Source organism: Ranitomeya variabilis, chromosome 6, assembly GCF_051348905.1.
Source record: "Ranitomeya variabilis isolate aRanVar5 chromosome 6, aRanVar5.hap1, whole genome shotgun sequence".
Classification (NCBI taxonomy): Eukaryota; Metazoa; Chordata; class Amphibia; order Anura; family Dendrobatidae; genus Ranitomeya; species Ranitomeya variabilis.
The window spans coordinates 342,275,918-342,288,987 of record NC_135237.1 but is presented as its reverse complement, the minus strand read 5'-3'; the positions used below and the strand labels follow the sequence as shown (position 1 = coordinate 342,288,987).

The following is a 13,070-nucleotide window of genomic DNA, read 5'->3' as shown; positions in this document are numbered from 1 at the left end:
ACAGTGCAATTTTGATCGCTACGACGGTACGATTCGTGACGTTCTAGCGATATCGTTACGATATCGCAGTGTCTGACACGCAGCAGCGATCAGGGATCCTGCTGAGAATCGTACGTTGTAGCAGATCGTTTGGAACTTTCTTTCGTCGCTTGATCACCCGCTGACATCGCTGGATCGTTGTGTGTGACAGCGATCCAGCGATGCGTTCGCTGGTAACCAGGTTAAACATCGGGTAACTAAGCGCAGGGCCGCGCTTAGTAACCCGATGTTTACCGTGGTTACCAGCGTAAAATTAAAAAAAACAAACCGTACATGCTCACCATCTGATGTCCGTCCGGTCCCTTGCCGTCCGCTTCCCGCTCTGACTGTCTGCCGGCCGGAAAGTGAGAGCAGATCACAGCGGTGACGTCACCGCTGCACTCTGCTCTCACTGTACGGCCGGATCTGTCAGAGCAGGAAGCAGACAGCAAGGGACCGGACGGACATCAGATGGTGAGCATGTACGGTTTGTTTTTTTTTACTTTTACGCTGGTAACCACGGTAAACATCGGGTTACTAAGCGCGGCCCTGCGCTTAGTAACCCGATGTTTACCCTGGTTACCCGGGGACTTCGGCATCGCTCCAGCGCCGTGATTGCAACGTGTGACCGCAGTCTACGACGCTGGAGCGATAATCATACGATCGCTGCGACGTCACGGATCGTGCCGTCGTAGCGATCGAAATTGCACTGTGTGACGGTACCCTAAGTCTGGAGAGCCAGTCTAGGTGTTCACTAGTCAGTCTGCTGGGGAGCTGAGCAGTCTGTGGTGTTAGAGAGGAAAAAAGGTGGACAGTCTACCAGAGCCTGAGAGGAGTTGGAGCTGGTGAGTAACCAGCGAATGTGAAGCATGCCGAGCTTGGTGTAGAACCTGCACTGCTGCCTGGGAAAGACTCTGGCATTGTTTGGCCTGCAGTGAGAGAAGGACTGAATTCAGAACGGTGAGCCCACTCTGGTAGTCATTACCTCCTGGTGCATGATAAGATTATTTTTCTGTTAATCCTTTGTGCCAAGACGAGGCTGTTTGTAACCACTGGAGAGTTTATGAAAGCAATAAAACTTCAGCTACTGTGAATCCCTTACGCTGTATGTCGGTGTCATCTGACAATGAGAATGCTGAATAGTCTTCTGTACAGAACAGGGAGTATGAGAATAACATACAGCCTAGAGGCCAGATTAAAAATTGCAGGATTTGTTTTTCTTTAGTATTGATAGTGATATGAAAATAAGATGAAAAGAAGTGACAATGAAAATTAATTAAAAATACATTTTAACATAGAAAAACCAATCTCAGAAAACTTACCTGCGTATAAATAAGATTTTTGTTTTCAGTTTCACAGATCCCGTTCCCACTGGAGAATTAAATAAAGGTTCTTCAAATATGGGAAATCTAAGAAGAGACTCTGGACAAGCAACATCTGCTAAACAACACTACCTTCGACAATCAAGATACCTACCCGGTAAGTCCTCATCCGGCAAGGTGAGCAGGATTAGAGTTGTCTGGTTGGGAAATTCCTACTCTACGCACAGATCCATGCCAGACTTGCATGTTGGCGGGTTCTTATTTTCTATGCTTGCAAACGCCATGATGAGCTTTTATCTGTGGTGGGACTTGTTTATTCCCCAGTGCTGTAATATGCCCTAATGGGTCGCGCATAGGCAGAAAACCTGTTTTAGGACTGTTTAGACCAGGCAGATCATAAGGAACTATGATCTAGAGTAGTCTTATCTGAGTGTATTTTTTCATATCTCTGTCAGATTGTTAAATGGTTTAGGACACGGTGTGGTGGAGGTATATATATGCGCTTGGGCTAACTCTAAGCCTCCACTTCCGACAAAGCACAAATTCCTAAATTCTTTTACTACAAGGGCTGAATTTTGTATTTGTCACAGCCAATATAGCACTATATATGACAAAAAACTGACTGGCACATCCAGACTAGTGTGAATAGGTGCATACCAGGACAAGCTACCTCCATATACAATATACAAAAAAATCGCACTCCATCATGCTAAAGCATGTCAATGTGAAATATATGAAATCTGAATAGCAATACGGCTTTTGAATATTAGGAAACAAATGAGACGCTCCGCATAAAATTTGGCCAAATTATATCTGCCCATCAACCATCGTCAAGGTGGTCTCAAAGACTGATGGGTCCCTACTTACCCATAAATGCAGGCATTGCTGAGAGAGGTGTCCACATTCACCCAGGAATTCCGACATCTGCCTGAGAGAGGTATTCACACACGTAGGGACCCATCAGTCTTTGAGACCACCTTGACGATGGTTGATGGGCAGATATAATTTGGCCAAATTTTATGCTGAGCATCTCATTTTTTTCCTAATATTCAAAAGCCGTATTGCGATTTATATTTCATATATTTTACATTGACATGCTTTAGCATGATAGAGTGAAACTTTTTTTTGTATATAATATAGCACTATATGGCCTCCTGGTCTACCTACTTCTAGAAAACGCTTATTTTTTCTTTGAATCCTTTCCAATATACTACACCCATCTACAGTTTGCCTGGAGAGTTCAGTAATATGACTTTTTTTCAACCACATTAAGGTATGAACCCGAAGAACGTAGGGCTAATATCTGCAAATAAAGAAGCAAATCATTCTACCTGGGGGAGTGCATTGTCCACCAAACCTCTTGCTCCGATAGCTGGATTTACATTTAATAGGAACAATGCAGGTAAGCATATTTGCTTATTAGTAGGCAAACAAATGATTTGTCAACCTCTTAACACAGATACAAATACTTAACACACAATGCCATTCATATAGGTTATTGTCCAGTTACCGCATCTTTGCATTACAGCTAGAGTTCTGGGCAACTGTGGACTCTGGACCTGAGGTTACTGCTTAAATTCTGCAATCAGTAGATGGAGGCATGGAGAAAACGTGTGGCCTAATAGACTGGCCATCAGTAGTGATGAGCGCAAGTGCACATCAGTGGTTGTCAGGCAATCCCCGCATGCTTTGTGGCCAACAGCTGCGAAACATGCTGCCGCGGGGACCTCGATCATGTCACTCCAGCACCTATGATACTCTGTGCATACCTGAGCCCCCTAGGCCCTTGTGATCATCACTAGCCGTCAGTTATTTTGTCACCAGTCCATCTCATTGTGAAATCCACTAGTGGGACTAAATAAAGAGTGTAAAAGTTAAAGTGGTTGTCATGTGAAAACAAGTTATTGCCCATCCATAGAGTAGTTGATAATTTATTAATCAGTGGGGGTCCAGCCGCTCAGTTCTCCATGTGCTTGTCAAAAAACGCTGAGCGCAGTGCTTGACAGCACCATAAGGAATGAATGGCGTGGCGGTCTAGCATACACCCTGCCACTTAATGCCAATACAGATAAAAGTCCCCCATACTGCCATTCGGTGCAGGTAACAGTGGTCAGACCACTTCCGATATAAACTGTCATAGGACCAACATTTTTTGCAGAAAAAGTATTACTTTGTAAAAATGTTCATAAAACAACACATGATATTGCTACACTTGTACCAACAAAGTAAAAGTCTTTTTTAGACACTATGGGTAATACCATAAGAAAGCTGTGAAATTGATTTTTCTTCCCCTATCTCCCTCAATAATAAAAAAAAAAAATACTAGAAGTTAATGAATGAGTCCTATATGCACCAAAGTAAAGTCAATGTTGTGCCTATAATGAATTGCATAACCCGCCAAGTAAATGTAGTATAACATAAATAATGTTAGGCACATCGGCGCTCCCAAAAGTTTTCAATGTGAGTTGAAGCTGCTGGTGCCTAGACAGCTGCTGCGCTCAGTCTGTCACTATCCTGAAAAGAACAAAAAAATGCAAAAAGGTCGCCACGCTAAACCTACTGAAAAATGGATAAATAAATGATTGAAAAAGAAGGCACATCAATAATTGGCTAGAAGACCATTCCTATATTGTCCTTAATGGTTTGACATTTTGTATATATGCCAGTTATTAATGAATGGCCAATCTTTATATATGTACTGATTACTGGTCGCTAACCAATAAATATTACAGCGATCATGCAACAAGGAAAAAGTAGCACAATAAGTCCCAGTCATATGCAATATAAAAGGAATGTTACTGGTGTTGCACCGCCGCGGTGTCGGTGCGGTGTCTTCACTGCATCCCAATATGTCAGCAAGGAGAGTCAGTGGACTGAATCCAAGTGAACAGGAGCAACTGGTGCTTGAAAAGATGGATGTGCGCGCTACTTCATGAAATGCGCTGACACACCATGCCTCCGTGGGTTCAGTGTTGGGAATCAGAGCGGCAGTGCAGAATGGCAGAGATCCGGGGAGCGTCCTCCCCTAATGGGAATGCACCGCTACGCTCACCAGGGATCCCAACGAGCAGCGTGCCTCGGCCGAAGGCGCTGCTAGACTGTAGCGGTGTGTAGCTCCTTTGGACTAAAAGTTGCTCTTTTTTTTCCTCTTTCCTTTGTTTTTGAGCGCATTTTACTACCTACCGGGCTATTCTTACACAATAGAGTATGGTTGTTTCTTACAGATAGAGAATTTTAATTTTTAGCATAATTTTTAACATTATCATATATTTTTTAAGTTATTGCAATAATGGTTTCACACATGTATGCTTTATATTTTTTAGATATATAGGGATATAATAGTGGCAACTTTTAGTCCAAAGGGGCATTTAATATAAAGTAATGTAATGCAGTTTAATGCAAATTCAGCCATATTTGATTTACAGTCAGGACATCAGCCCTTTCCTCTGTGGGTCTTTTGGGTTCAGTTCATGACTAGTAGCAATGGGTGGGCTTTAAGTTTTCTATGTAAGAAGCAGACGACAGCTAGGACCAACAGCCCTGACGAAGAAGGTCCGAGGACCTTCGAAACGCGTTGGCAATTGGCCCTGTTCACCTTCCGTCCCCCTGTTCCAAGCTCCCAGCTCTAGGTGACGTCACCCAGACCATACCCCTCCCATACACCGCGAGGCCCATCGGACCCGAAACGAATTGGGACCGCCCTTGGGTGAGTATAATATAACCCGTTTTTCTCCTCTTTCAGGTTACATCGGGGGCTTATCTACTGCATTACAGAGTGCTGTAGATAAGCCCCTGATGGCGGTGGGCTTAGCTCATATACGATTTTTGGGGTGACAGGTTCCCTTTAAAAACTTTATGGAAACAAAACCCAAGTCACCCAGTTCAGCTAATCGGTGCAGAAAAGCAGCAGCAAAAACGCACCAAATACTCCTCATGGGAAATGAGCTTAAACGTTGGTGGTCATGCCATTTTTCTGGTATTCCATATTTTTCAATTTTTAAGGCACAAGGTACAAATAGCAAAAACTTTCTGTGTTTTTCTACTTTTTTAAACTTGGTTTAAACACCCAAAATTAGCTAACTCATAAATGTGGGCTACTATGTGGCAACTTTTGCTTGGCGTTTCATTCGCCAGGTACAGGACTATCCTCTGTAAGATCACACATTATTCTGTTGCTTTCTGCAGGAACCTACGGAGGATATGTAGGCCCTTCATACAACACAGCCGGGGGATACATGCCTTCATTCCATAAGAAGGAAGTTGGCTCAGCAGGGCAGAGAATCCAGCTTGCACCAATTGGAGCTGCAACAAGTAAGTCATGGCTACAGAAATCAACGGAATCTTTAGGTAACACATCCTTTCTTCTGATCAGTTCTCATTGTTGCGGTGTAGACTCTGTTCCCGTTGTCACGGGATGTGTTACCATACGATCTGACAATTTCCACAACGACTGGACAGTCGGCGCTTTCAGGAGGAATACAGGAGCAGCAAAATAGAAAAAAAATGCTTTAGAATTAATTTTAATCTTTAGTATTTTTTTTTTTTTTATAAATTTTTTGTTTTGAACTTGCACATAAAAACCTGTAGTAACACATTTTCCTATTTAAAGCAAGAGGCTTGTAGACAAAGCTCCATCAGATTAACCTGCTAAGGGGTTTCCGAGACTAAAATAATGACTCTCTACCCAGTCTCGATCTCATATAGTGTTCTTGGTGCTAGCTGTCATTTTTGCAGATAGATCAGACACATTATTCCTCTCCTCTCTCCCATCCCTTTGCTGTACTGTAATAAGTAGCAGAAGAGAAGAGTTTTTTCATAGGACAAAAACAAATGGAACAAAGATTGGAAAAACTACCAATAAAAATGTGCCAAGCGCGCTGAAATAAACACGTGTGAGGGAAAAAAAGAAGTTTAACATGTGAAACCGGTCTTAGGATAGGTCATCAATATCAAAATTATGGGTGCGGGGGGGGGGGGGTTACACATTGCATCCCTATAACTTAGGTAATAGCTGGAGCCACAGCTGCTAGAAATTTAGTGTCTGGAGCCAGAACACCACAGCTCCGTAGTAGACTGTGTATTTGTCACGGGGAGACTAGGTGAGCGAGAGCTAATAACCCGGGCCCCTGCAATTTCCCTCAGACTAGGGAAATCCTGACTGACCCTCTACCTGGAGTTTACACTGATGGTGTGCGTGTCCAGGCCTCGAACCTCACCCTGTCTCCTGTTTCAACCCTAGGCTGAAACCTCCGCCCACCACCCAGTGAAGAGGTAATACACCAATACCCACAGTTAGCACAGACAAGGATAAAGGAAAATATACACCACGCCGCAGTCACTCAGGAATACACTATAAATGTGCAGGGCAAAATAAATACAAATATAGGAAGGAGTAAATAAGACTAAGGAAAATACACCACCAGCAACGAATCTCCAACAACCAGCTCTCCACTCCAGACCGAGATAACAACGCACAAGACAGAAGCTATAATCGGCGACGCCCAATGATAAGGAGAACTATTTAAAGGCAATGGGCATGGCCCAGCTTCCAATCCGAGGATCAGGTAAATTAACCCCGGAACAGCTAGATAAAATCTAGCCGACGCCAATGAGCAAATAGTGGTCAAAAGCGGAATTACCGCTGTCTGTCGAACGACCTGGTCTGAACAGCGTCCGACATGACAGTATTTCAGTTGTAGTACCCTGTAATGGCCACTGCACAGTGCTGTGGTGTTCCAACTCTGGTCAGACCCCACTAATTTGATGATGGTGACCTTCCTTTAAGTCTTCATTCAGACTTTAGTAATTTTTTGTGTAGGCAAAAAAAAAAAAAAAAAAATGGTCCGAGTTTCTTCAGTGATCATTAGTTTGGTCAGGGTGTCAGTTTTTACCATGGGAAAAAAAAAAATAAAGACGATGGAAGTTTCTTCAGCTTCTCCTAAGGCCAGTCTCACACGTCCAGATATTTCCGGTACCAGAAGAAACGGTCCCGGAGCTATCCGTGTCCCGGAGCTATCCGTGTCCGTATGTGCACATAGGCCATCCTTGTTCTATCCGTGTGTCCGTGTTTATCGTCCGTGTGTTGAAACAATTTGTTTCAATTTTAAACCTTTGACTTTTAAAAAAAAGCACATAGACAGCACACGGACGGCATCCGTGTGCGGTACGTGTTTACACGCACCCATTGACTTTAATGGGTCCGTGCGATCTGTGCGCTCCCACGAACACTGATATTTCTCCGTTATTTGCACACGGTCCGTGAAAGCGCGCTGACATGTGCAGAGACACATTTATTTTAATGTGTCTACGTGTGTCAGTGTCTCCGGTACGTGTGGAAACTGTCACATGTACCGGAGCCACTGACGTGTGAAACCGGCCTAACAAACAGTCTGTGAAAAAGAGACTGCACAAAGATGGCATCCAACTGCTGGTCGATAATTTCACAGACCCGAAGGGTATGTACACACGTAGATTGGATCTCTGCGGATTTTCCGCACCTGTTTTTGTAAATCCGCAGGTAAACCGCACTGTGGATTACATGCGGATTTATCGCAGTTTTTATGCGGATTCCTATTATGGAGCAGGTGTAAAACGCTGCGGAATCCACACAAAGAATTGACATGCTGCGGAATAAACAACGCAGCGTTTCCGCGCGTTTTTTTCTGCAGCATGTGCACTGCGGATTTTGTTCTCCATAGGTTTACATTGTACTGTAAACTCATGGAAAACTGCTGCGGATCCGCAGCAAAATCCACAGCGTGTGCACATACCGTTAGACTTGCATTGGCAAGTTTAATCCAAGCCTTGGATCAAAAATCAGACATGAGAACATCTATTCAGACTTACTAGATACACGTTCTGTGTGTGTGTGACAAACTGACGTCTGACTGCGCCTTTGGTGATCAATATCTTACCCCCAGACAACCCCTTTAATTAAAGGGGATATTCACTTGCAACAACCAAACGTGTCACTAAGATTGCCGGAAAGCCACTTCATTCCTGCCTAGTAAATAAGTGAGGTTTTTTCTACTTTGATGCAATTGCAGTCAATAAATTGTTTAGAAATATATGTCTGTTTCTAGTGAGGACAAAGCCTATGAAAAACACCACTAATGCAGGATCAGTATGGCATCACAGCAATCCCTTACAATCCAATATTTTATAATCACTACATTGTTATTGGGTTGTCTAAACCCCCACATATCTGCAGTAACTTACTGTGAGAACACAGCCCATGACTAGTGATGGGTGAACCCCTGGCTGCTTAGTTCCGACCAAACAATTAAAAAAAAAAGTTCAGTTTGGGTACCCTGCCCTGGACCCCATTCACATGAATGGGGGGGCTCCGAACATCCAGGGTTTGCGACACTGTCATATAATCAGTGGTGAAATCATTACTGGCGGTCCGAGAGCCGCAGCTCCCATGCGGTCAGATGATAGTGTGAGCCTGCAGCTGTGACCTCCAGTCACAGGCGTCGGCTGATGGGACTACTGTTCAGCTGCTGCTAATAACAGCAAGAGCAGGCAGAGTCTGGTGGGAATATGCATCATTTGGTGCCTGCCCTGTAAATACATTTTTTAATAATGGTATGGGTTCCCCTGTATTTTTGGTAACGAGCCAGGCAAAACTAAAGGCTGCGGGCTGCAACCCTCAGCTGTCATCTTTCGTCAGACTGTTTATCAAGAGAGTGGTCTCAACACTTTTTTTTTTTAAAATTATTTAAATAATTTTAAAAAATGTGGAGCACCCCCCATTTTGACAACCAGCCAAGCTAAAGCAGACATGTGGGGTCTGATATTCTCAGGCCGGTAAGGGACCATGGATATTGCACCCCCCACCCCAGCCTAAAAATGGCAGCCTGCAACCGCCCCAGAAAAGGCACATCTATTAGATGCGACAATTCTAGCGCTTTGCCCGACTCTTTCCACTTGCCCTGTTGTGGTGGCAAGTGGGGTTCATATTTGTTGGGTTGTCACCTTTGTATTGTCCGTTGACATTAAGCCCACGGCTTAGTAATGGAGATGCGTCTGTAAGACGCCAGTTACTTTTTTTATTTAAAAATAACAATTATTCTTGCCTAACGCCCATTCCAGTCAAGCCATAGTCTCTTGTAAAAACAAAAAAAACCAACAATCTCGCTCACCTGTCCCACGCCATTATCAATGTCTGCGATAAATAGTTTTCAACCTGGACGGTGCCAAGATACAACTTTCCAGGCTGAAAACCACTGGAGAATGAGCGGCTGCGAGCTCAGCGACTAGCAGTGACGTCACTGAGGCTGTTCCCAGCCGGGCCCCTAAACTGCAGTGTGGTAACCAGCAATCCCTGCATGTGTTGCAGCTGTCGATCAACCGCGATACCTGCAGCCACGGTGACTCGAACATGGTATTCGAGCACTCCGAAGATACTCTATTAGCACACGAGCATGCTCGGATAACATCAACTCCTAATCCGAGCACGCTGGCTCATCACTAATGACCACCCCTTTGCCATGAAGCCACACCCACTTGTAAAATGTGATGGGGAAAAGTGTCTAAAAACATAGTAAATGTGTGTACCAACTTTTTGATGCAAATTGAGCCATAATTACCACATTTATTTAGTAAATCTGCCGGGCTTTCTTAACCCCTTAGTAACAGAGCCAAATTTTTGAAATCTGACCAGTGTCACTTTGTGGTAATAACTCTGCAAATCTTCAACAAATCCCAGTGATTTTGAGATTGTTTTTTCGTGACACATTATACTTTATGATAATGGTAAATTTAAGTCAATATGTTTTGTGTTTATTTATAAAAAATATAAAAAATTTGAAAAAATGTTAAAAAAATTAGCAATTTTCTAAATTTGAATGATTATCCCTTTAATCCAGATGGTCATACCACAGCAAACCATTAATAAATAACATTTCCCACATGTCGGCTTTACATCAGGACCATGTGTAAAATGTTATTTTATTTTGTTAGCATTTTAGGAGGTTTAAAAATGTAGCAGCAATTTTTCATTTTTTTTCAAGAAAATTTACAAAATTTATTTTTTTAGGGACTTAATCCATGTTTGAAGTGACTTTAGGGGTCTCATGAATTGGGATACCCCCAAACGTGATACCATTTTAAAAACAGCACCCCCTGACATATTGAAAACTTAAGTCAGGTAGTTTATTAACCCTTCAGGTGTTTTACAGGAATTAATGCAAAGTGATATAACAGAAATGAAAATGTGTATTTTTACCACCTAAATGCCGTTAACTTCTAAACAGATTACTATAGCCGGCAGAACCTAAGGCCATTATTTGGTCAGGAATTGCCATGGTAAATATCAGGACCACACAATCATGATCTGAGGGCACCAATTTGGATAAAGAGGAAGCCCCCGCACTCTAACCATTTATAATGATGTAGTCACTATTGACAGCAGCATCTAAGGGGTTAAACAGATTTGGATGGGGCAAACAGTGATCATGCCTGAGAAAGCAAGTTGTCAGCTATAGTGTACAGCCGGCAGCTGCTGGATTGTCACCTGTATGGGGAGGCTATTCTCTTATATCTCAGGTCAGTTAAAAGACGTATTGGCTGTCATTAAGGGGTTAAAGGCCATGGTTATGGACATTGAACTTCTCTTTGCATAGATAACCGCGATTTCTGCCTTTAAAATTAAAGTGGTTTCCTGAAACTAAGCTTATTCTGTAACCTGCACTTTGTTACTTTCTTTCTTTTTCTGTTTCTCTCTCTCTCTACTCGATCAGCTTTGCCCATCAGCAGTGATGCTGTAAACAGTAAGCTAACAATTATCAAACCAAAACCTACCTGCAAAACAGCAGTTATTGAGAATGTCCCAGGTAATCTCTGTGCTGATAGTCTGTTGGCCATATCCTCTTAGTCCCGTCTTTCTTTCTGTTCACTCTGTTACTCTATGAATCCATCTTGTATCATAGATCCAATGTGTACATTCAGTTCCCACATGTAGTATGTGCTTTGTACGCGGTACTTGCAGCTTAAGGGTCAAACCTCCCCAAAACACCAGCCCTGATCTAAGCCAGATATTTCAGGGATGGAAGTTTAATTCCCTTAGATCCTATGGTATTTGGTCATAGCATAAAAAAGTGTGTCATTACTAAAACTTTAAAGGGAACCTGTCACCCCCCACGGCATGTTTAAGTAAAAGAGCCACCTTCAGCAGCACTAAGGCCTCTTTCACACATCCGTCGGTACGGGGCCGTCGCAAACCGTCGGCCCGACGGACGTTGTGCAAATAGTGCACAACGTGTCCAGCGGATGCAGTTTTCAGACGCATCCGCTGCCCATTATGAGTTCCGGGGAGGAGGGGGCGGAGTTCCGCCCGCGCATGCGCGGTCGGAAATGGCGGTTCTGACAGACGAAAAAACTTTACATTGAACGTTTTTTCGTCACGACGGGCCGCAAAATCACGATTCAACCATTGCACGACGGTTGCGACGTGTCGCAATGTGCCGCTAATGCAAGTCTAAGGCCGGCCTCACACTTGGCGTAAGACAATACGCCACGTATTATACGTCCGTACTACGGCCGTAATACGGAGAAATGTTCCCAAAATATTGATCCGTAGTCAGGGTGTGTCAGTGTATTTTGCGCATGGCATCCTCCGTATGTAATCCGTATGGCATCCGTACTGCGAGATTTTCGCGCAGGCTTGCAAAACCGACATCTAATGGATTTATGTGCCTAAATGTTCGGGAAAACATATATACAGTGTGTGTATATATATATATATATATATATATATATATATATATATATATATATATATCATTGAGACACATATATATATATTCTGTATTTATATTTCATTCAGCGCGATATCTGTGAAAAGCCGGTAATTCAATTGCCGGCTTTTCATTTCTCCTGCACAAACCCGACAGGATATGAGACATGGTTTACATACAGTAAACCATCTCATATCCCCTTTTTTTTTGCATATTCCACACTACTAATGTTAGTAGTGTGTATGTGCAAAATTTCAGTGCTGTAGCTGCTGAAATAAAGGGTTAAATGGCGGAAAAAATTGGCGTGGGCTCCCGCGCAATTTTCTCCGCCAGAATGGTAAAGCCAGTGACTGAGGGCAGATATTAATAGCCAGGAGAGGGTCCATGGTTATTGGCCCCCCCGTGGCTACAAACATCTGCCCCCAGCCACCCCAGAAAAGGCACATCTGGAAGAGGCGCCTATTCTGGCACTTGGCCACTCTCTTCCCACTCCCTGTAGCGGTGGGATATGGGGTAATGAAGGGTTAATGCCACCTTGCTATTGGAAGGTGACATTAAGCCAGATTAATAATGGAGAGGCGTCAATTATGACACCTATCCATTATTAATCCAATTGTTGGAAAGGGTTAAAAAACACACACACACATGATTTAAAAGTAGTTTAATGAAATAAACACAGCGGTTGTTGTAATAATTTATTGTTCTCTCAATCCATCAGGAACACCCTCGCTTGGAAAAATAATAAACGCACAAGATACATACCTTCTGGTGAACCGTCTCGTCCCACGAAGTAATCCATCTGAAGGGGTTAACTAATATTACAGGCAGGAGCCCTGCTAATGCAGCAGTGCTCGTGCTTGTAATTCCCCGGCGAATGAATGAAATGTAGGTCATTGACCTACATTTCCTTCAGTCGCGGTGATGCGCCCCCTGGTGGATGTCCTCATATGACCTGGAGCGTGGGAAAAAGTTCCCAAGCTGCAGTTCATGA

General features: G+C 43.3%; 1 protein-coding gene across 20 annotated transcripts in view; it reads left to right on the top strand.

Annotated features, from left to right (window-relative positions):
• MAK (male germ cell associated kinase) overlaps window positions 1-13,070 on the top strand; it is a 99,887-nt gene that overhangs the window by 82,872 nt on the left and 3,945 nt on the right. For 15 of the 20 annotated variants that reach the window (XM_077269867.1, XM_077269863.1, XM_077269861.1 and 12 more), the window contains 4 exons: window positions 1,370-1,497; window positions 2,614-2,742; window positions 5,526-5,651; window positions 11,084-11,176. In XM_077269867.1, the coding sequence (XP_077125982.1) occupies window positions 1,370-1,497; window positions 2,614-2,742; window positions 5,526-5,651; window positions 11,084-11,176 (476 nt within the window). The remainder of the gene's footprint in view (window positions 1-1,369; window positions 1,498-2,613; window positions 2,743-5,525; window positions 5,652-11,083; window positions 11,177-13,070) is intronic. The other 5 variants (XM_077269874.1, XM_077269873.1, XM_077269871.1 and 2 more) reach the window with 1 other exon arrangement.